Source organism: Ursus maritimus, unplaced genomic scaffold (assembly GCF_017311325.1).
Source record: "Ursus maritimus isolate PB19 unplaced genomic scaffold, ASM1731132v1 scaffold_2, whole genome shotgun sequence".
Taxonomy (NCBI): Eukaryota; Metazoa; Chordata; class Mammalia; order Carnivora; family Ursidae; genus Ursus; species Ursus maritimus.
This window is the reverse complement of record NW_024424452.1, coordinates 89,221,610-89,243,521: the sequence shown is the minus strand read 5'-3', so window position 1 is coordinate 89,243,521 and position 21,912 is coordinate 89,221,610. Positions and strand designations below refer to the sequence as shown.

Sequence of the window (21,912 nt, the reverse complement as noted above, 5' to 3'; positions counted from 1 at the left end):
GCAGAGCAGACACTGCTTCGAGAAGTCTGGCAGCCCGAGGAGATGGGACATGCGGTACCTGGAGGAGGGAGGAGGGCCTCTCTCTGTTCCATCCACCTCCCTTCCTGTCCTTTTTATTTTCATTATTTTTTTTTTAAGAAATTAGATTAGGAAGATCGGAATCTATTTGTAGGCCTAGGGGTGTTGCTGGCAGAAAAGGGGAACGAGAGGTTGATAGGAGAAAGTTCTGAAGAGCATGAAGTGTGGGAGCAGAGCTCCGGTGCTGCCATCCCTCTAGAAGGTAGACGGAAGGCTTCCGAGGACGGAAGGGAGGGCCGCGTGGCAGCACAGGGGTACACAGAGGGACACGGGAGGCCTTCCCGTAGCCCTGCGCCTCAGGGGCTGTGTCTCCGAGTACCCGCATTCCCCTGGGTCAGTCTTGCTGGGGCCGGCAGTCTGCCTTTTGAAGGAGAGAATGCTAGCCCCCTTCAGAAGGGCACCTCCTCAGATCTGGGGGAGAAGCTGGTGGCCGAAGAAAAGTTACCCTGCTGCTTTTCATCACCGAAAATAACAGCCGTAGCAGCGTGGGTCCGCCCTACATTCCCACAATTCCGGGAATTGGTGAGCATTTTTACAAGTGTCAGGATAACATATAATTTCACACAAAATTTGTTTAGTAACTGCATTATTATAAATATATGTGGCATGTATCAGCAGATGGTTTGCACCCAGAATAAAAGTGTATATTGATGGTCTAAGAAGAGAGAGAGTAAAGCGGTTAGCAGGAGTTAGGAGCCAGGTGAGGGCAGGGGGAGCAGAAGGAGGTTGCAGGGGGGAAGATGGGTGGCGTCTGTGCATCTCTGTTGTTCTTCTGGTGGGAAGGTGGGCAATCCGTCCACCACTCCGGATTTTCGTGTTCTGCCTGCAAATGGCTAATCAGGCTAGTCGATCAGTGTTTCCTAGCGTTTAAAAGGGGGAACAAGGGAAGGGGATGATAATAATCCTGCAGTTAACATTTATTGATCCCTTACTGTATGCACCAGATAGAAGGACTTTAGACAGATCATCTTTGAATCCTCACAGCAGTTCCTCAGGGTAGATGGCAGCATCCTCATCTTAAAGATGAGAAGGTACAGAGGGGTTACTGGATTGCCCAAGGTCACACAGCAGGTGTGTAGCAGAGCCGGGTCTTGTACCCAGGTCTGGTAGACCCCAGGGCCTGCAGGCAATCACCAGCTTGGATTAAGGCCAGATGGCCATGCTGTCACAGGCAGAGGCCCAAGGAAGCTACAGGTCGCCCCCGAGGATCTCAGGAAGCATCCTGTTCCTGGCCAGCAGGCTCTCTGCCAGACGCTTACGTGGCTGTCTGTCAGGACGACTAGACTTTATTCCCTCCTGAGCCTGGGAGAGCACAGACCAGAGGTCTGATGGCAGTCCTGCCACTTAGGCAGAAGCCCAGATTCTGACAAGTTGTCTTTTGTTCTCTCTGTCCTCTTGCCCAAGGAGGTGAAAGGCCGAGCCTGGAGTGTCTTATAAATGGGAAAGAGGACAAAGTGATGAGTTAAATTGACCTGTCTGTGGGGCGCCTGGGTGGCACAGCGGTTAAGCGTCTGCCTTCGGCTCAGGGCGTGATCCCGGCGTTATGGGATCGAGCCCCACATCAGGCTCGTCTGCTATGAGCCTGCTTCTTCCTCTCCCACTCCCCATGCTTGTGTTCCCTCTCTCTCTGGCTGTCTCTATCTCTGTCGAATGAATAAATAAAATCTTTAAAAAAAAAAAAATTAAATTGACCTGTCTGTAACAAGACTTGTGTCTTCAGGGCCTCAGGCCCACCCTTTAGCAGGACCTGACCTGGACACCCCTCCTTCATGGGGGTCTGCTGAGCCAGGCTGGGAGTTCTCCGTGGACAGACACCAGCCTCTAAGGACAGATTGCCTCAAAGGGCAGCTGACGTTTTCTGGGGGAAGTATGAAGTGACTTTGTTTTATCAGTTAAGTCTGCCTCATCCACTCATTCATGCAATGGATATGTTCATTCATTCATTTCAAGACGGAGAGACCGTCCACCACTCGTGAGTGTGTAAGCTGCGGCCTGCACTTCCCTGGGTGCATCGGAGCCGTGGGGGTGGGGACAGGAATCAGCGTCCAGCTCCAGGAGCAGATACCTCCCTTTTCTCCTTTTAAAGATGGGGAAACTGAGGCTCAAAAAGTTAAGTGATTTGCTCAAAGTCAGCCCCTTTAGTAAGCAGCTGGGTCTGAGACACGGATGCATCTGGCACTGGTGTGGTGGTCTTAGCTCCGTGTGTTACTGACTCTTGCCTGTGTGTTTGCTTCTAGTTCTTCAAGGCCTTTTCCAAGAATGGCTCAGGAGCAACACTGCCAGGTGGGTGTCCTGTTTCCAGTTGTCAATATCTTCTTCCTTTTCTTTCTGTTGGGTTTCTGCTGAGGTGAGGAAAGCCCGGCAAGGTGCACGGAGTGAAGAGTTTCCCAAGTGAGGGCAGAGTTTGTGTTTTCCTGGGGCCTTCCCAGCCAGCCTGAAAGATGCCTTCTGGAAAAGGAGGTTGAAAAGCCCTTCTGCTTTGGTCCATTCAGGGTCCTGGGAAGAGAGGAGGGTCACCGTGTACCCAGGCCAACCCTTCATGTCAGAATGAGGTTGGCATCCAGAGGGACAGACCAGACAGCCTCCAGGGAACACGCTCATGGGCTCCAGGCCTGACGGACTGTTTCCTGCCCTCTGAGGGATGGGTGGTCTTGTATAACTTAGGGCCACAGAAGACCCCACCCCACCGCTGTGAAAGAGAAGGACTGACTCATGCTCTGTTTCTCTCAGAACTAGCCTGTGCCCCCAGCCCTTTGTTTCAGTGAAGCTGACAAGGGCGCTGGGATTATTCTCCCTCCCTCCTCATACGCCCCCCTCCCCCATGTCCATCTTCATTCAGTGGCTGGTGCTGACGTGGAGACGCTGCGAAAGAGGCTCATCGACGCCTTGGAGTCCCATAGTGACACGTGGCCCCCCGCCTGTCCCCCACTGGAGCCTGCCAGGTATTCGGGGCTGGACAGGCTTGGTGCAGTGTGGGCCAGGATCACAGGCCTGGTGGCGAGAGGACAGCGAGGACAGCTGCTTAGGGGATACAGAGGGCTTTGTCTCTGGGGCATACACCTCTGTGGGCCAGAGCCCAGAGCTGCCCTGGAACAGCTGGTGGAAGACTTCCTGTTGCTGGAGATCCTCCCTGAGGAGCCCTGGCTTCGTGGGACCAACAGGGGTGCAAGGGCCTATCCTGCCGGGTGGGAAGAGCTGGGCAGGCGTTCTCCAGGCCATACCTCCCTCTGCTTTTCACAGCCTGTCCTCAGGAATGTGTGGGGGGTTGCAGTGGACTTCAAATGATCTAACCCGGAGGGGACACTGAGAGAGTGGACATGGGGAGGAAGAAGGGAGGCTCAAAGGGAGCCCTGTCTGTAAAAGGGAGTCGTCATCTTTCCGAGCGGTGGCTGTGACTGGGGGGGTGGGGCACATGACTGTTGTGCCGCAGAGCGTCAGGCACGGTGGCTGGTGGCCCATATCTGCCTGTCAGGCAGGCTTCCAGGATTGCCTCTTCTAGGAGAGGAAGGGGCGCGGTGCCTTGCCTTAGCTCTCCCACAGAGGGCAAATTGAGAACACCAGGTCTCGCCCTCCCGGCTGAGAACCCGAGACAGGGTAGAGCCCACCTCAGGGATTCCTGCCAAGAAGGAACAAATCCAAGTACCAGCAGGCACTGCTGGCGGGAGCCCAGCCTCCAGCTCCTGAGGAGGCCTCGTGGAGCAGGCGCTGGCGCTCCAGGCCCCACACATTGATTTAGTGATGTTCTCGAAAGCCATAGCCCTGCTGAGAGATTGTGCTTCTACGCGTCAGTTGGGGTTGAATCCAACCCATGATTTTTTTTTTTTTTATCCATTTGCCCAATTGTCCATCCTTCTGGAGGGTCCCCTGGAGACCCTGGGCCCAGCGTTAGTCTCGGTATGGTTTGGGGCTGTGCAACTAGACCCCTTCTCTCCAGGAAACATTCACACCAGCCTGCCCCTTACTTACATTTTTCAATGACCGTGTCTGCCTCTCTCTCTTTCTTATGCACACGCATCCTTCATGGTGCATTTTCAGTTCCAAGAGCTCTCAAAAGCAGCAGGTCAGGTCCACCTGCCAGCCTGATGAGTACTAAACATTGCTCCATATTCACTGAGCCTTCCCCTTACCCCGAGCATAGAGACCCCTGGTCTCAAAGCCCCTCACCCGTCCTCAGCCTCCTCCCCAGACCACCTTGTACTCACTTCAGATTCTTAGAAGAGACAGTGTGAAAAAAACCAAATCCACAAGTCGGGCCAAATGGAGAACCAGCGTGTGGGGTAGCAGAGTCAGCATCCCCTGCGACTAAGGGTCTGGCTTACTCACCCTGGGGGGCTGGCAGGGGGCGACCTCCACGGAGCCCCGAGTGGAAACAGGAGGGGTGTGTGTGGCTGTGCCCCCAGTGCCGTGCCAGCCGCACCTGGTGTCCCCAGCAGGTCTGTGGAGGGTCCCTGCTGCCCTTGTCTCTTGCAGGCTGGAGGAGATCGATGGATTCTTTGCGAGAAATGACGAAGATTGCCTGGCCCTGATCTTTGAAAAGGAAGGCTCGTACCTGGGTAGAGAGGTGAGCTGCCCCCAGGGTCCCTGCAACTCCAGGGTAGCCATCAGGAGAGAGCCCAATGAGTTCATGGGCAGGGCTGTTCTGGTGAATTCTAGGGTCTGGGCCTCGTGCGCTTCTTAGCCCAGCACTGGCCTGACCCCTGCTGGGGGACCCGGGAAGTGTGGGAGCTGGACCTTTCCGTTTGAAAACCTTTCTTTTTTATCTCCCTCATTGAAACTGCGTCTGTAACACCTGCTGTTCATTGAGCACTGGACTAGAATGCCAGCACACGTAGTCGCTAATCTTCACAGTTAAGGTTGATAATAAGGTAACACGTTGAAAATCCCCTGGCAGTGAACGGGTGGAGCAGGGCTTGGAACCAGGTCTGTGAGTCCCACAAGCCCAGGTGGTTTCCGCACTGCCCCACCCCTGCAGAGTTGGGGCTTGGGAGCAGGAGGGGGCCATCAGAGGTCATGCAGCGCCTCAGAAGGAAGTAAAGCAGGTAACAGAACAGGCAGGCGTGAATTTCCACTCCGTGATGATCCGTCTGTAATCAGGTTACCCAGCTTCCCTACGCCCCATTTCCCTGTCTGGAAAGCAGTGATTGTTACCTTTCCTCAGAGCGCTGCTGGCACAGTCAAACGAGGCGGGTTAGGGAAAGGGCCTGGATTGGTAGCTGGCACAGAGTAGGTGCTTTTTAAAGACCCATTCCCCTGGCCTAATGCAGGGAGCTCTCTGTTCTGCTGGCTCAGAGACTTCTCTAGGCCCCTTGTGGGCTTTTCCCAGGTACTGAGGTGGGATGGGCCAAGGCATGGGTGAAGTCCCAAGGAAATGCAGCGACACAGAAGAGGCATGAGGGTGGAGATGAAATTAAACACCACTGTCGGCTCCGAATGACTTTCCTCCTGAGACTCATAAAGCACAGTGCAGAGCGTCCGGGCTCTCTCCAGGCATCTGAGCCCCGAGAGGGGAAACAGAGGGAGATGGGGGGGGGGGCATGGAGCTTTGCTGAAGGACTGCCTGACCCTTCTGGGGTCCCAGTCCAGGCCTGGGGTCATTCCTGTCACGAGGAAGTGATTAATAAATGATCATTAGAATCAGATATCCTCCGACCTGTCCCCAGGGGCAGGGATCCTGTGTCCACGCAGAAGTGCTCAGAGATGGGTAGTTTGAGAAGCAGGAGGCACAGTAGCCAAGAGCCCACACTCTGGAGCCGGATTGAACTGGGGTTTATTGCCCATTTCAGGCGCTTGCAGACTGTCACCCGAACACTTGATTTCACTGCTCAGCCTCCGTGTTTCCATGTGCAATAGGCATTTTAGTTTTTTTAATGAACACTTACATACCTCCTATGCACCAGTCACCGTTACACATTTTATAAAATTAACCCCTTCGGTTCCCTTAACAGCCCTCTGAGGTTGGTATGTTCGTTATTATTCCAATTTTGCAAGTAAGGAAATTGAGTCAGGGGAGGTTGAAGCTGGCTTGGGAGGGGGGGCAGGATGCAAACCCAGGCAGCCGTAGTAGACTGTGCCTGCCGGCTCAGTCTCCTGATGATAGTTCCTGTTTCATACCATTATTTTGAAGATTCAGTGAAGCAATCTATAAACACCCAATACCTACTCAATAAATGTTAGGTAATAATGATTTTCCCCCTTATTTCTTTCTAAAAATAAAATCACGTCAAAGTATGTTTTTCTGATTTGTAATATAGATAGAAAGCCTTATAAATATAAGAATAAAAATGAAACCACATTTTATTATGCCTTCTACAGATTGCTTTCATTGGAAAGAAACTTATATTAAATTGCGCTGTCCTAGGGAATTCAAGGTGTGTGGTGTGCACAGTTCCAAGGCCCTTGTCCTGGGCAGTGTGTGACTCTTATCCCCTGTGGGGTAGAGGTGGTTGGTGGCGGGAGACTCACTCAGCACACTCGTCCGTTCTCTGAAAGGCGTAGAGTCTGGATGGTGCCTGCCCAGGGCTCCCTCTGCCCAGTGGCTGGCCCCCACCCCCGACATGTCTGTCTGTCTCTGTAGGTGACTCTGGATTTGTCCCAGCACCAGGGCATAGCAGTGCGCAGGGTCCTGAACACAGAGGGTGACGTGGTGAGCAAGTTTGGAGTCACCGACTTCCCATCTTGCTACTTGCTGTTTCGGAATGGCTCTGCCTCCCGAGTCCACGTGTGAGTGCCGTGCCTCTCCCTGTCCCCTCTCCTCTCCCCCTGCGTGCATCCTTTCTTCCCTGCCTAGAGAAGCCTGCCAAGTTCTTTCTCCTGCAGTTCCTCTGAGGAGTCCCCTCTGCAGGAGAAGCAGCCACCTGCCCGGGGGGGAGGGGTGCAGTGCCAGGCACACGGCCCTGGCCCCCAGCTCAGGAGTCCGGCCTCAGGCCCCTGGTGCACTCACCGCCGCTGCTCCTGCACCATCGGCCCTGCTGCCCTAGTCCCCATCCTCCTCTGTTCACAGTCTCCTTGGCAGGCTGCAGGCCTGGCAGGCACTCAGATATGCCTGACCCTCCCTCCCTTTGGTTTTCTAATTGCAGAAAAGTTCATTAGGAGCTAGACAATAGCCAGTTCCAAAATGCCAAGAGAAAACAATCAGGCCAGCCGCAGCCCCTCTGTCAGGCTCCCGCTGCTGAATGGCCCGTTAAATGGCACCAGATGGTGCCTCGGTGCCCTCCCTGGGCAGATGATTGATGTCGCCTGGCTCCTGCAGGCAGGAGCTTGAGGGCCAGGGAGCTCAAGACTTGCCTGAGATGCCCAATGAGCTGCTCCGCGGGGCCATTAGTGCCATCCTGGACGGAGGCCGGGCAGGGCGGCCCCTGGCCCTTGCCAGCCCGAGTCACCAAACAGCACCGGGCCGGCCTCGTCAGGGAATTCTGTGGGGGTGGGGGGGAGCCTGAGGGCTGCAGGGGGACAGGCAGGGACAGATAGTGCCAGTCCTGGTGGGGAGAGGAGGCTTTGTTTCCTCACTTGGAGCTGGTGGAGGGGAAAATTGTTTGTGACGACGCTGCTCCTGAGCCATCTGCTCATCGAGAAACATCGGGCCGGGACAGCGGAGTGGAAAGCAGTGCTGCCCGATGCCAGCTCCCCTGGGGTGTCCCGTCACACGGCTGCTGGTCTTCACACCCTCCCTCCAGGCGGCCGTGACCAGGAGGGGGTGTCGCCTGCCCTTGAGGACTCGCCATCAGAAAAGAGAAGGAAATCAAAAGGATTGTACAAGGATTCCAGAATTCTAGTGTTGTTGTTGTTACTCCCTGTTTTTTTGAAAACCAGGTATCAAACTCCCTTGACTTCCTTGGGGAGGAATGTCACCTCTGCTACCTCAGAGCAAGCTTGTGAGCAGGCACCTCCTTTGGTCTCTGGTGAAGGTAGTCAGACCCAGCCATCCCCTCCATGGGCAGTAGTAGCTCCATCCCGCAGCCCCTCCAGGGCAGGCCGAGGAATCCTCAGTCCCGCTGTGTTTCCAGATGGGACTTTGACCTCAGACTGGTGTCAGAGAGGCCCTCCGCAGCATGAGTGGTGAATAGAAAGGCTAAAGTGAGGCCTGGGTGCCTTGGTTTGACCTCACTGAGGATGAGACAGAACCAGATTCAAATATTTCTTACCAAACACTTCTGTCAAGGATGCCTGGATGGTACAGTAGGTTACGTGTCTGACTCTTGGTTTTGGCTCAGGTTCTGATCTCGGGGTCATGAGATGGAGCCCCACGTCAGGCTCCATGCTCAGCGCAGAGTCTGCCTGAGATTCTCTCCCTCTCCCTCTGCCCCTCCTGCTTGTGCTCACTCTTTCTCTCCAAAATAAATAAATAAATCTTTAAAAAATAAATTAAAACAATAAACATTTCTGTCAGTTGAGCCACCTGCCTGCTCTCCTGACGTGAGTTCTTCCTGGGGTCTGTTTCTCCATACTCACTGCCTCCCCTCTGTGGTTTCTTCCCTCACAGGCTTGTGGAATCCAGGTCCTTCTACACCGCTTACCTACAGAGGTTCTCCAGGGCCCCCCGGGAGTCTGTCCCGACCAAGGTTGTGCCAACCACTGCTCACACGATCGCTCCCACTGTGTGGAAAGTCGCAGATCGGTAAGGCCACGCCCACTTCCCACCCCCCCTCCCCTCCCCCACCCTTGCCTCTGATCATAGACCCCCCAACTTCAGACCACACTGTGTTCCCTGTCTTGAGCTTAGCACATGCCTTTCCAGTCCCAGACCCCCGAGGGCTGGCCTTGGCCTTTGGGCTCCCCTGGCTGCTGACCATACACGGCAGAGTCATCGTCGTGTGGGAGCAGCAACCGTTAGCCGGTGGCCAGCCCCGTTCTGCTGACCATGGGAGGTGCCACACAGCACTTACATGTGTCCTCCATAATGGAATGAATACTTCCCAGTGCCCACGTTCCTTGAACTTAACGCTATTCAAGAGCAAGCAGAATCCGTTTAGGAAAATCTGTGGCCTTCCAACCAACTTCCCACCCGAGCAACGGTCTCTTCCGCACATATTTTTGAGTACCTGCGACACAGTATGCGCTGTAATACAGTTGTGCACAGACATGCAGTCCCTTCCCCCAGAGAGTTTACAGTCCCTTCTAGGAAGTTACTGGCCTCATTCGAATGCCGCCGGTGCTGGAGAGTTCACTACCTTCCAGGGTAGCCTATATCTTTGTGCACAGACGTAACCATGAGGAAGCTGCTTTTCTCTCCAAGGCTCCTTGGCTCTGCTCTTGCAGTAGAATTCCTGCTCGTTGGGCAGGAGATGGGGCTATAAGCCTCTGGCGCTGGCACCCGGCTGTATACCAAGTAGAAATGGCTGACTGGGGAGCTCAGACCTGTTATCAGGAAGGTGGCCTCCACAAGGAGACTGTACAAGAGAACTGGGGGAAAGGTCATCTGATTTCCAGAGGATTTTGCATCCCAGCATGAAGGACTTTCAGGGTAGAAAGTACTAATGGAGAGATTTTTAGTAAATCAGGTAAGAAGGAAAGAGAGACTGACAAGAGGGAACAGTCATTATGGTCATTCACATTCTGGTCATTCACATCATTCAAATTATAACAGCGGACACTTACTGGCCTTAGGTGCCAGACTCTGTGCTGGGCACCTTCCATACATCATCTCCTTTGGTCATGGGGCCACATCTTGAGGCAGACCACAAGAATGGAGAGGGACCGAGACCCAGCACAGCACCGTGGGGCCCAGAGAGGGCACTTTGCCCCGAGGGTGGAGCACAGGTGGTCACCGTGCTCACCCCGTTAGCTGACCCCGTTGGCTCCCCGCAGCATGAGGAGGTAGGTACGGCCGGGGTAGTCAGTTCATTTTACAGGTGAGGTCGGACGGAGTTGCCTCCCAGAGCTGGCTCCCTGTAGAACTGAGGCCAGAAGCCAGGCCTCAGGAGGCAGGGGTAGAGAAGCAGCCAACACATGACGAGCCCTTTGCTTCAGAACCCCGAGCCCAGACCCCAAGCGAGTATGATGGGTGTGGGGTGGGGCAGCCAGCTGGGAAACTGCAGCCTTTCCCCCGGGGCTGGGATCAGCCCAAGAGGCGTGACATGGAGCCTCACCTGCTACCCAAGGCCTGGCAGCTGCAAGGACATCAGGCCCCAAGTAAAAACACACCACTTCCCCTCCTAACCCCTCAGCTCCCACCATGCCCTGCCTTGGTCTTTCACAGAGGGCCCAGCTTTTCCAGAGCCACGTTGTTTGGGTGCACCTATTGGTCTGTCTGTCCCTAGGGGTCTTTGTTCAGAACAGGGAACGAAACTCAACCTTCCACCAGCAGCCTGATTAAAAGCACCTTTAAGGAGTACAGGAGGGTCTGGCCCTGAGGCTGTGGAAGGGGAACCCCTGCTTTATGCCAGGAGCTGCTGAGGGGTTTACATTTGTGCTTTTATTTATTCCTCTCAGCAACCTACCCATGAGCAATTTATTATTTATTTACTGTAAGAAATGAGGAATTAAGGCTCAGAGAGGTAATACACTCAGGGTCACAGAGCTAGTTCATGGCAGAGCCCAGTGCTGACTTACAGGACTCTGTAACCATCAGCAGTGGCCCTCCCCTTCTCTCCCTGTAGTGCTGGGTGCTCGTCCCCAGCCCCTGGCCTGTGGTTAACACCCCTTCTCTCTCTGCCTCCTGGGTCCTCAGCTCCAAGATCTACATGGCTGATCTGGATTCTGCACTGCACTACATCCTACGGGTGGAAGTGGGCAAATTCTCTGTCCTGGAGGGGCAGCGCCTGGTGGCCCTGAAAAAGTTCATGGCAGTGCTGGCCCAGGTGAGCAGGGCCCCAGCCTCCCTTGTCCACACCTCCCTTGGGAGCTCCGGTCTGGCTGGACATCTGGACCCACAGCTGTCCCCGTCCGCCCCGGGCTGCTACCCTGCAGTCTCAGTCATACCCTGCGCTGGGCAGGGTCGGCCCCCTTCCCAGCCCACCCTGGGCAGGTGGCTGGGTAGGGCAGGGCCAGCTGTCCTGGGGATGTTCCCGCTGAGTCCTTCACCACAGTCTGAGCCTGGAGTGTGGCCTCCCACTTCCTGCCGTGGTCACTGAGGAAGCGGGACCCGTGGATGCCACAGGGAAGGAAAGAAGGCTTTTCTGAATATCCTCTCTTCCCTCCCAGTCACTGATCACAGTCTGACCAGGTCCTTGGCCCTAGCCATGCCTTCTTTATTCCTGTGTGGTTTCTGGCCAACATGGCTACTCTCTGAAGTGTAGCTCCTGCCTACTGGGGATCTGCTGTGTGTCAGGCATGTAATCCTCTTACCTTTGCACAGTGGCAAGTATTACCCCCATTTCAGAGGCCCAGGTTGTTCAAGGGACTAGTCTTATACCTCTCAGTGGGGAGCTGTTGTGAGGATTTGAGCTGAGGTCTCTGGCCCCAGAGCCTGTGGTCCTTTCTTTGCCACACCTCTTCCTCATCCCTGAAGGTGAGATGCAGGCCCTCTTCCTTCTGCACCTGTCTCCTCCTCCCTCCCCGCATTCTTCTGTTTGCTTCCAGATCCACTGCCAGTGCTGCCCTACTTAAAACCCAAGGCTCTGGGCTGCTGAGGACTGCTGAGTCAGATGCGGGCTCTGGTCCCCTCCACAGCCTGACTGCTGACGCAGCCACCCTCAGCCCCTGGGTGCCAGGTCTGCGGGAAGCTGGGACTCCCTCTGGCGGTGATCTGTGCCTCCCCCTCAGGAACTGCCTGCCAGCCTGGTCCCTGTTCCCCTCCTCACCCCAGCGCTGGCCTTGCAGCCCACCTGGCTCAGTCTGTGTGGTGCCGTTACAGCCTGAGGCCAGAGCCTTTCCCCCAGATCCCTGCTCTCTCCTGGAAGCAGCTGGTGGGACTGGCCACTGGGTGGCGTGCGGTCACCAGCGTTTTCCTGCGCCAGGCAGAGGGTGACTCCCTGAAGTCCAGAGCCCTTAATTCATCCTTCCTCCTGACACCAGGGCCTGAGAAGGAGGAAGGGTCCAAGTCAGGATGACGGGCGAAGGTCAGTGAGAAACGCTGACTTGAAGCTGTAAATTCATGTAGAGAGCCCAGAGGCCCGGGTGAGCTGACCGAGAGGGAGCGTGTCAAAGGCAGGATTGTTCCGGCCACTTCTCCCTCGGGGCCAGTGGCCAGCCCTGGAGGTTTGATGGGAATCTGTAATGACTTTCTCAGAGGACTGGATCCACTGGCAGGTTTTTCTGTGTAGTGATCATTCTTTGCTCTTTTTCCTCCACAAGTTTCTCAGTGTCTTTGTCCTCTTGACCTGTGTCTTGGTGGTTTCATCTGACCTGCTCTGCAGGCATCCCTCCCTGCTCCTGCCCCGCCTCTGGGTGTGTGTGTGCACGCGCACGCACGCACACATGTCTGTCCTCCTCCCTGGAGTCCTTGTGGTTTTAAAGTGCTGATACTAATCAGATTTCAGTTGACTTATTGTCAGAGTAGCTTTTCATGTTCCTCGGAGACTCTTGGGAGTGACCATCAAGGTCTGGACCTTGGCTATAAGCCCCCGGGCCAGCTTGTCCCCACCAGCAGCCCATGGAATACAGATGAAAGGCTGTTCGTCAGCCTCACCCCACAGTCAGTCAGCTGGTCAGTCAGAAGATCTCCCACAGAGAGGACCGCGTGGCCCAGGTTCCCAGCAGCCCTGGGAAGCCACGCAGGTGCTCAGCCTTCCTCCCAGGGGCAGTGTTGGGTCAGGGTCAGCCTTGGGAGAGGGAGGCCTGAAGGGCCCAGCCTCACTTAGAGCCTCGGTCCTCTCCCCACCCCTTCCCTCGCCTTGCCAGGTGCCCCAGAGCAAAGGTAGCGAGGAACCCGCCTTTGTGTCTGAGGCAGAATGTTTTCCTGGCGGTTTCAGAGCATTTCAGGAATCTGCCTCGGCTCACTTCTGTTTAGCCCCCTATCCTCCGTGGAGCTGCGGGGCTCCGGGGGAATTGCTTTTCCCTCCCCAGCTTCCCCTTGTGCCTCCCACAGCACTTCCCCGGCCAGCCCTTAGTCCAGAACTTCCTGCATTCCATTAATGACTGGCTCAAGAGGCAACAGAGAAAGAAAATCCCCTACAGTTTCTTTAAAGCTGCCCTGGACAACAGGAAGGAGGTGAGTCTGGGGGCAACTGAAGACCTCGGAGTCCTCAGTGACTGTGGGGGTGGAAGGGGTTAACCCTGTAGCCTCTAACCTCCTTCACCCACGGTCTTGGTTGGGCCCTTCCATCAATAATTAGTGAACGGCTACTTACTGAGCTGTCTGTATGCACATCTCATCTAATCTTCCCAGCATTAGTGGGAGGTAGCTCTTATCCCCATTTAGCGGATGGAGAAGCTGAGGTTAAGAGAGGTTAAGTAACTTGTCTAAGGTCATAGAGCCAGTAGGTGGTTGGGCCAGAATGCAAGACCGAATGTGAGCGAGTTTGTTGCTGGCGCTCCCAGGAGCCTGCAGGCACATTGGGCCCCTCACACGACTCGTCTGGCCCTCTCCAGGGGCACCTCTCTGGGCTCCCGCGCATCCACTCTCTGCAGAGCTGGCCCCCTGCAGCCAGCAGAGGCACACAGCCGTACAGATGTGTCGGATGCCAAAGCTCGAAGGGACCTCAGAGGCCAAACCCCTCCTTTTACAGATGGGGAAGCCGAGGCTGGAATAAGGATGTGACTTGCTCTGTGTCACAGCTTTTCAGATCTGCTTCTCCTTTGATGGGTGTAGCCAGTGGGAGATGCCACCTTCCAGGTGATAGACTGAGGAGGGACCTCATTTGTCTCAAGGCTGTGTGCTTACCTTCAAGTCTCCTGGAAGCTTCTTTCCTTACCGCCCATCCCATTCTCTTTCTTTTCCATATATGCACTCATGCACGTATGTGTTCCTTAGGGCACTATGGTTGCCAAGAAGGTGAACTGGGTTGGCTGCCAGGGGAGCGAGCCACATTTCCGGGGCTTTCCCTGTTCCTTGTGGATCCTCTTTCATTTCCTGACGGTGCAAGCAGCTCGGCACAATTTAGACCACTCACAAGAGACAGGTGAGTCCGAGGCCTGTGCGCCTGCCTGGCCCTGCCCTGCTCTCCACAGGCTCCCTGCTGCGGGCCCAGATGTAGCAGAGTCTGCCCTTGCAGCTGACCCCGGTGCCCTCCGCACAGAATGGGGAGGACCTGGAGAAGCCACCCAGTCCTGGCCCCGGCCCCAGCGTGGTGCCCTGGGCAAGCTCAGGGGCATAAGGTTTCTTTCTGGCTTTCTTGGAGCCACAAGCTTGCTCTGTTTACAGAACTTTGTGAAAAATTTGTGCTTCTATTTTTTGTACTCCTGTCAAGGAAAGAATTCTGTTTCAGTCTACGTGGCTGATACTGTGTGCTTTGAACAATTTTATTGTTTCCCACGGAAAAATCATTCTTTTTTTTCTTTCTCCCCCCCCCCTTTTTTTTTTAGAGAGTGTGCAAGCTGGGGGGCAAGGGCAGAGGGAGAGAGAGAGAGTCTTAAGCAGGCTCCATGCCCAGCACGGAGCCTGACGCAGGGTTCGATCTTATAACCCTGAGATCATGACCTGAGCTGAAATCAGGAGTCGGACATTCAACCAACTGAAAAATCATTTTCTAAGGGAAGCTGGGGAAACGCATTGCCCCTCCTGCCCTGTTCCCTCCTCAAACTGTGCGGCTGCCCTCCACCACCCATTCTGCCTCACACTCTCGCCTCACGACCAAAGGGCAGGCGTCCCATCCAGTCCACACCGACTGAGGGTTATGTCAGGTACCGGCTCGGCCTGGAGAGTGCAGTGGTGGGAAAGAAAGCGTCCCTGCTCTTGGTGGGGCAGGTGGGCAGAGAGCTGCCCTGCAGCGTGCCAAGGCCCAGAGCTGGGGCAGGGGGCCTGCAGCGAGAGGCAGGAAGTGCTCCATGCTGTGGGGAGGGCCAGGAGGAGGTGAGCTAGAACGGATGGAGGGACAGGAGCTGAGTTAGGAAGCAAGAGCGCCCCACAGCTGAGCAGAGGCAGAGGGAATTAGAGGAGCTGCCACGTGCAGCCAGCCAGCCAGTCGGTCTGTTAGCCTGTTTTTACGGAAATCTAAAAAGGGCTGGGCCCTGTTCTAGGAGGGGGTACAGTGGTGCATGAGACAAGAAGTCCCTGCCTCAGGGGCCAGGATTCCAGGGGCGGGAGTAACCTTACAGGTAGATCATCTCAGGTGTGATGATGAGTGCTCTGAAGACGACGCACTAGGTGGTGGGGAGGAGGGACGAGGGAGGGGGGCTGCGTTCAGACAGGGTGGCTTGGGGAGGCTTCTCGGAGGAGGTGGCCCTGCGCGGACCCCTGGTTTCCAGGTTTCCAGGCTGCACTTGTTTTGCTCAGGCTGCCCTAACAAAGTGCTCCACACTGGGGCGCTTACCCAACAGAAACTGATTTCCTCACAGTTCCTGAGGCTGGAGGTCCAAGGTCAGCGTGTCAGGAGGGTCGGTATCTGCTGAGACCTTGGCTCATAGATGGCCATCTTCTCCCTGTGTCTGCACGAGGTCTTCCCTGGGTGTGTGCCATGTCCAAGTCTTCTCTTCTTATGAGGACACCGGTCCTATGGCTTAGAGCCCACCCTGGTGACCTCATGTGACCTTAATTATTTCTTTAGGCTCTTTGTCCAAATGTAGTCCCGTTCTGACATGCTGGGGGTTAGGCCTTCGACATACGACTGTGGGTGGACACAGCACAGCCCATCACACAGGCCAAGGACGAGCAGGTGCCAAGAACAAGTCTGGAGTGTTTGCAGCCCCAAAAGGAGGCCAGTGGTAGAGCCTGGGGTGGGGGCGGTGGCAGAAGAGGTGCAGGCCTGGGGGTCTCAGCAGGGGAAGCGTTGGGATTTCTGAGTCAGCGCTATGAGATGCCCCTAGGGAGTTTCCTAGGGCAGTGTCACCAATGGTCGGGGCTCTAGAGAGACTGCTGGGGGGAGGCCAGGCTGCCCCAGGCAGTGGTGGAACGCACCGGGGAGAGGGGGTGGCGGCCCAGAGCAGAGCGGTAGGTGGCCTGTGGGAGAAGCGGTCAGATTTGGGAGTATTTTGAAGGTGGCGCTGGGTGGAGTCTGGGGCAGACTGTCTGAGGAGTGTACATAGGAGCCAGGACCCAGGGTGGACCCCAGAGCTGTTGGGCCTGAGCATCTGGCGGATGATGGTTCTGTGAGCTGAGAAATGGGAGGGTGTAGACGGTGGGGGGACTCCGCGGTCTATGCCCGCCAGCTGTCTGAATGGAGATGTGAATGGGTGAGTCCAGGGTTCAGGGACGAGGTCCAGGGCAGCGATGCAAGCCTTGTGGGCAGGGACGTGTGGGTGGTAGGTAAATCCTGGGGGCTGGGCAGGCAGAGGATGGCGCGGAGGCCTGTGCTGCTCTGGGGTGCGCAGCGTCGGGGCCTCTGCCGAGGAGCAGGAGCCAGCAAAGGAGCCTGCGAAGGAGCAGCCACTGCAATTTCAGAACCCCGTGTCGGCAGGAGGGGGGTGTCGCCAGCTGCGTGGGGGCCGTGGTGCTGCCAGAGGTGCTGCCAGGCCAGGAGCTCTCTGGCAGGCGCGGTGGCGGTGGAGCAGGGGTGAGAAGGGCCTGGCTAGATGGGGTGGAGAGAGAATAAGGGGCCCGAAATTGGAGCTAATGGGGCCGTCACTGGGGTCAGAGAGGGATGTCTTTATTGCAGTTGTCTTTACCAGTCGGAACAGTCCCGTATTAAGGGAAAAATCAGTGATGTGCTAACAAAGGAATATATATACAGGGGTGAAATCCTGAGGAGGTCAGAAGGGGTGAAGTCCAGAGCACCGGGCAGGAGGGGGAGGCGAGTACAGCTGCGGGGCCGCGGCGGCTGGGCTGAAGGCAGCACTGAGGAGGCCCAGGAGGACAGAGGCGAGGCCTGGCCTTCAGGGCTGCTCAGGTTGCCAGGAATGATGGCACAGGGAGGGGTCGTGAGCAGGACGCAGAGTGGGGTGCTGAAGTCCTAGTGTATGGAGGGCCGGGACTGTGAGTTCGGTTTTGAGGGGCTGGGGTCTTGCAACAGGAGAGTTCGGAAGCAACCAACAGCCGGGAGGGTCCTTCCGCCACCCCCAGGCCTGACGTATGAGGAGTGTGGAAGACAAAAAGGTTTAAGGGGGGCATGTTTTGGGGAGCCCAGCGTCAGGGCAGGAAGGTGAGGGGAGTATTCAAAGGTGGGTGCGGATACCAGTCCAGGGGGCCCCATGGGAGGGAGTGGGGGGCGAGGGGAGATGGAGACAAAGCAGGGAATGTGCAGAGCGAGATCCGGAGGGACCCCTGAGGCAGTCCCTGGGGGAACAGGAAGCCTAAAGTGGGTTGGGCACAGGAGGGGTGCAGGGAACAGGTGGTGGGCCGTCTGGCCCCTGCCTGCCTCTCCAAACATGTCTCAGCCCAGGTGTCCTGCTGACGAGTTTGGACCTTATCCCGAGTGTCAGTCAGTGACAGGGACCTGGATGAGTGGCAGAGAAAGGGAACTGGGATTTAGGACTTTGGGAGGAGATGGGGTCAACTCTAAAGTGACCCCTGGAAGGTGGACGGGTATGCAAAGAGACCCCGGGCCCCTCATCAGAAGGTGGGGCTGGTGGGCACACGTGGCCCCCGTGGCCCCCGTGACCGGCACAGCGTGTCCCCTCCCTGCAGCCAAGGCCCAGGAGGTCCTCCAGGCCATCCGCGCCTACGTGCGCTTCTTCTTCGGCTGCCAGGACTGCGCCGGCCACTTCGAGCAGATGGCTGCGGCCTCCATGCACCGGGTGGAGAGTCTGAACAGCGCCGTGCTCTGGCTGTGGTCTAGCCACAACAAGGTCAACGCTCGCCTCGCCGGTAAGGACGGGCCCCCTCCAAGGCCAGAGTCACCCACAGAGGGAGAGGGGGATGGGGGGGGGACCTGGACCAGAGATAGGAGACCGGACGCTCGTTGTCCCCGAGGTAACCCCCCGTGTGTCACAGTGCACAGAGCCCTTCCACGTGCTCTGCCTGCCCTGCTGATGTAGGGCAGTGTCCTTAGACCCATTTTCCAGATGAGGAAACTAAGGCTTTGACACTCTAGGACTGTAGTCTTCCAGCGCCACTGCTCACTCTTTCCCCTGCATCAGGGCCCCTTCCTTGGAACTCTTGGGGTCCCTCTCCTGCCTCCCCTGTTCTGCCTTCTGGCTGCTGGCCCCTTCCTTACTCAAACCAACAGGAAGGAGAGAGCTCGGCTTTTCTACCCACTGGGAGGGGTCTAGCAATGAAATGTGCTGGAAGAGAAAGACCATGTCCTTCCTAGAAGAAACTGGCTGATTCCCATAGGGGGAGGCCTTGTCTTCTGAGGGTCCCCACTTAGTGTTTTCTGTCCCCGCGGCACAGGAGTCTCATGTATCCAATAGGCAGAAGCATTAAACTCCAGGGTGACCAGAAGCCAGCGGGTGGGGAGGGAGCCATCTGTGATCGAGCCGGCTTATCTGTGGCCCACAGACCTCCCCCCCCCTCCAGCGGTGGGAGGTTAAAGGAGCTGAATGGAGCAGGTGGTGGCGCTTTCTCTGTCTCCTGGGGCCTTCTGGTGGGCTTTGAAATGAGGAAAGGAAGACACGTGCCTGTCTCTCCTCTCACCCCTCCCCTCCCTGTCGCCCCCCCCCCATGCTCCGTTTGACCCTCCAGCCCCATGACCTGGGCAGGCTCCGTGCTTCCCCAGGGGGCCCAGCTGCCGCTGGATGCGCCATCTGAAGCTTCTCCTAGAGGGGCCCAAAGGAAGACAAGACCCTGACCTCTGCGGTGGGGTCCTTCCAGATCAAACTGGGAACAGCGCTCACTTGGCAAGGCTGGTCACTACGACTTCTCAAGGGACCTTTGGAATCTGCTTGATGTCTTTACCCCAAAATAACCATCCCAGCTTTCCCACCACTTGCTGCTGCTTCATTCTGGCCGGCACCTTTTTCTGCTGTGTGAAACCCTTTAGGAGAGGTGCCTCCTCCAAGAGACCTGGGCTGATGGGCGTCCCTGGGGTGACCCCGGGCGGGGAGCCAGCGGCAGGCCCTCTGGGGCTCCGCGGGGGGCTCTGCCCACTGTGCCAGCCATCAGGGTAACTTCCTGACTCTCCCGAGTGCCCTCTTCCCCATCCAGGCCCCCAGGCGCCCCTACGTCCCCCTCCTCGGAGGCCGCCTGAGCAGGAAATCCCACTGACTCCTACCCCAAGGGGCTGCTGTGGCATAAAGGAGAACACCTGTGGAATGTCCACATGCCACGAGCTCTTGTGTTAAAACATGTTTCTCCTTTAATTACGAAAGTAAGGAAGGGGCAGCAGGGAGCTGTCGTCCGTCCCTAGGAGGCTGTGGTGGCCTCACGGTGGGAGTCCTCCATGGCCAGAGCGGCCCCAGCACGGCGCTCGGGCTGCACGGGCCCTGTGCTAGGTGTTACCTGGCTTTTCCCCAACCCATCATTTCCAAGGGCAGTAGGGAGCCCTTTTTGCAGATGAGGAAGTGAGCATTCTGAGTGAGGAAAGGGGTCTGGGCTCCTAGGTGGGCCCAGCGGTCACCACCAGCCTGTGTGTGCTTCCCTCCCCAGGTGCTGCCAGCGAGGACCCCCACTTCCCCAAGGTGCAGTGGCCACCCCGTGAACTGTGTTCTCCCTGCCACGACGAACTCCGGGGTACGCCTGTGTGGGACCTGAACAACACCCTCCGATTCCTCAAGACCCACTTCTCCCCGAGCAATGTCGTCCCGGACGTGCCTTCTGCTTGGCTGAGCCCACGGATGGTTGCCCAGAGGATGGCAGCTGGAAATTTTACTCTGGGCCCTGAGAAGGCGGGGATCATGGTGGGCCCAGGGACAAAGTCCCCCGGAACCACTGTTCCTGACGTTCCAGCAGAGAGACTCAGGGCAAGTCACCCCCAGGATATGCTCACTGGCCTCGGTACAGCCCCAGCCGAGCCAGACCAGGGACCTCCCGAGCACATAGTAGAGCTTCAGAGGGATAAGGTGCAGCAGCCGAAAGGGCAGCAACACTTGACCAAGCGAGACACAGGGGCCGTACTGCTGGCTGAGTTCCTGGCCGAGAAGAACCTCCCCAGAGGCTCTTCAGAGCTGAGGCGAGTGGGTCGCAGCTCAAAGCAGCTGGCCAGCATTCCTGAGGGGGAGCCAGAGGCTGGGCCCGTGCGGGGCCAGGACCAGTGGCTGCAGGTGCTGGAAGGGAATTTCTCCCACCTGGACATCAGCCTCTGTGTGGGGCTCTACTCCCTGTCTTTCATGGGCCTCCTGGCCGTCTACACCTACTTCCGGGCCAGGATGAGGGCGCTGAAGGGCCATGCTGGCCACCCTGCAGCCTGAACCATTCGACGTGGGAGGGGGGCAGAGATGGGAGCTGCCACTCGTGCTCTTCCAGCCCCCTGTCCCTCCCCCCTCTTCCCATGTTCCTTGTCCAGGGAAATCCAGGGAAACCATTTGCTCCAATGAACCTCCTTGGGCCTTCTGGGGAGCAATGTTCCGTAGACATGAAAGCATGCGTAGGGTTTGTGTTCATCTGACAGCACAGCGGAAAGCAGCCTTGGGCAGAGGGGTTGGGAGGCTCAGTCCCTGGCCTCCCAGCCCCAGATTCCTCTTTTACCTTGTTTGAAGTCCCGCCTCGTTCTCGCTGAAGCTTCCGTGTCTCCACTTGGTCTTGGCCCTAAACTGGGGCAAGCATGGCCATAGTTGCCCAGGTTCTCCATCCAGGTCTAGTGGACTAGAGCAGAACTCTTCAGTATATTCCAGAGCTCCGTCCATCCCCCTCCCTGTGGGGTACACGGAGGCCTTTGTGCCGGAGAAGGACGGACTGCCTCTGGCCCTCTGTGGCCTGTACATCCTCCGGCCCCTTGTAACTCCAGGGTGGGGTTTGCTTTGGGGGAGGGTGGTGGTGGTCTGGAAGCTTCTGAAAGCCCTGCTGGTCTCCCAGGTGTGGCCTGGGGTCAGGGTTGGAGGGAGGAGAGCTGCTGGCTCCTTTCCCAGACCTCTGCTGCTGGAGCTGGTGTGGACTTGGACAGGTGATGGCCACGGGGCTGGGTGGTGAGTGGCTGGCTTGGCGGGACCTGAGAGGGGCTCGTGTGGGATTTAGGGAGGGGTACTGGTGTCGTTAGTGCCTTGGCTCCGGGCTTAGCTGTGAGGGAAGAGGAAAGCCTCAGGGAAAAGATGGTTGCTTCAGATGTGCTTTGGCTCCTCCCCAGTGGGCTCTACCCCTCTGAGAGCTGGGTCTTTTGTCTTTTGATTTTGGCCTCCAAAACAGATGCTAACCTTTGTGGAGGGTGCTGGAGTGAGGGGAATATCCTCTCTCTTGAGGGTCCACCTCCCATCGTGTAGAGCTTAAAAGGGTCAGAGGGGAGGGTAGCTCTGTACACATGCTTGATTCCCACCCTACCCCACTGCTTGGGAGGGTTGTGGAATAAATTATTTTTGTTAAAGCAAGCCCTGGTGTGTTCTCTGACTTGCTGCTTGGAGACCTTGTGTCCAGAATGCACAGAATCTGGCCTCTGTGGGGATCCAGCCACATGTGATTGCCTTGGCTCGCAGAGCTCCTGCCCTGCAGGGGGCAGGGGGCCCTGGCACCACCCCGTTCTCCTGGATGGGGCCCTCCCCCCTCAGCTCTCGGAGCCCTCTGGCCCCAAGCCCCTTCCGTCTCCATCGGCACCCCACCAGGGGACAGAGCTTGGTGGAGGTCTAATGCCGCCGCCTCCTGTTCCCCCAACCTCCTGGACACCTGCCTCAGTGCTTCCGGTTCTGCCCCGGGAACCTTCCGCTGCACCTGCCCAGCCCTCCACAGCACGCGTCCTGCATCTCCCGCGCTCTCCCAAGGAAGGAAAGGGTTCGTTTGTGAGAGCAGGCCTGCACTAGCTCTTCAGCAGGGAGGAGTCAACCAGATTAGAGAGCCTGCCC

General features: G+C 56.9%; 1 protein-coding gene across 1 annotated transcript in view; it reads left to right on the top strand.

Annotated features, from left to right (window-relative positions):
• QSOX1 (quiescin sulfhydryl oxidase 1) overlaps positions 1–21,444 on the top strand; it is a 35,230-nt gene extending 13,786 nt beyond the window's left edge. The window contains exons 3-12 of the mRNA XM_040636324.1: positions 2,316–2,361; positions 2,918–3,020; positions 4,549–4,639; positions 6,653–6,798; positions 8,558–8,692; positions 10,745–10,874; positions 13,043–13,165; positions 13,928–14,075; positions 17,675–17,854; positions 19,574–21,444. Of these exons, the coding sequence (XP_040492258.1) occupies positions 2,316–2,361; positions 2,918–3,020; positions 4,549–4,639; positions 6,653–6,798; positions 8,558–8,692; positions 10,745–10,874; positions 13,043–13,165; positions 13,928–14,075; positions 17,675–17,854; positions 19,574–20,334 (1,863 nt within the window). The 3' untranslated portion in view covers positions 20,335–21,444. The remainder of the gene's footprint in view (positions 1–2,315; positions 2,362–2,917; positions 3,021–4,548; positions 4,640–6,652; positions 6,799–8,557; positions 8,693–10,744; positions 10,875–13,042; positions 13,166–13,927; positions 14,076–17,674; positions 17,855–19,573) is intronic.
• Positions 21,445–21,912: the final 468 nt, after the last annotated feature.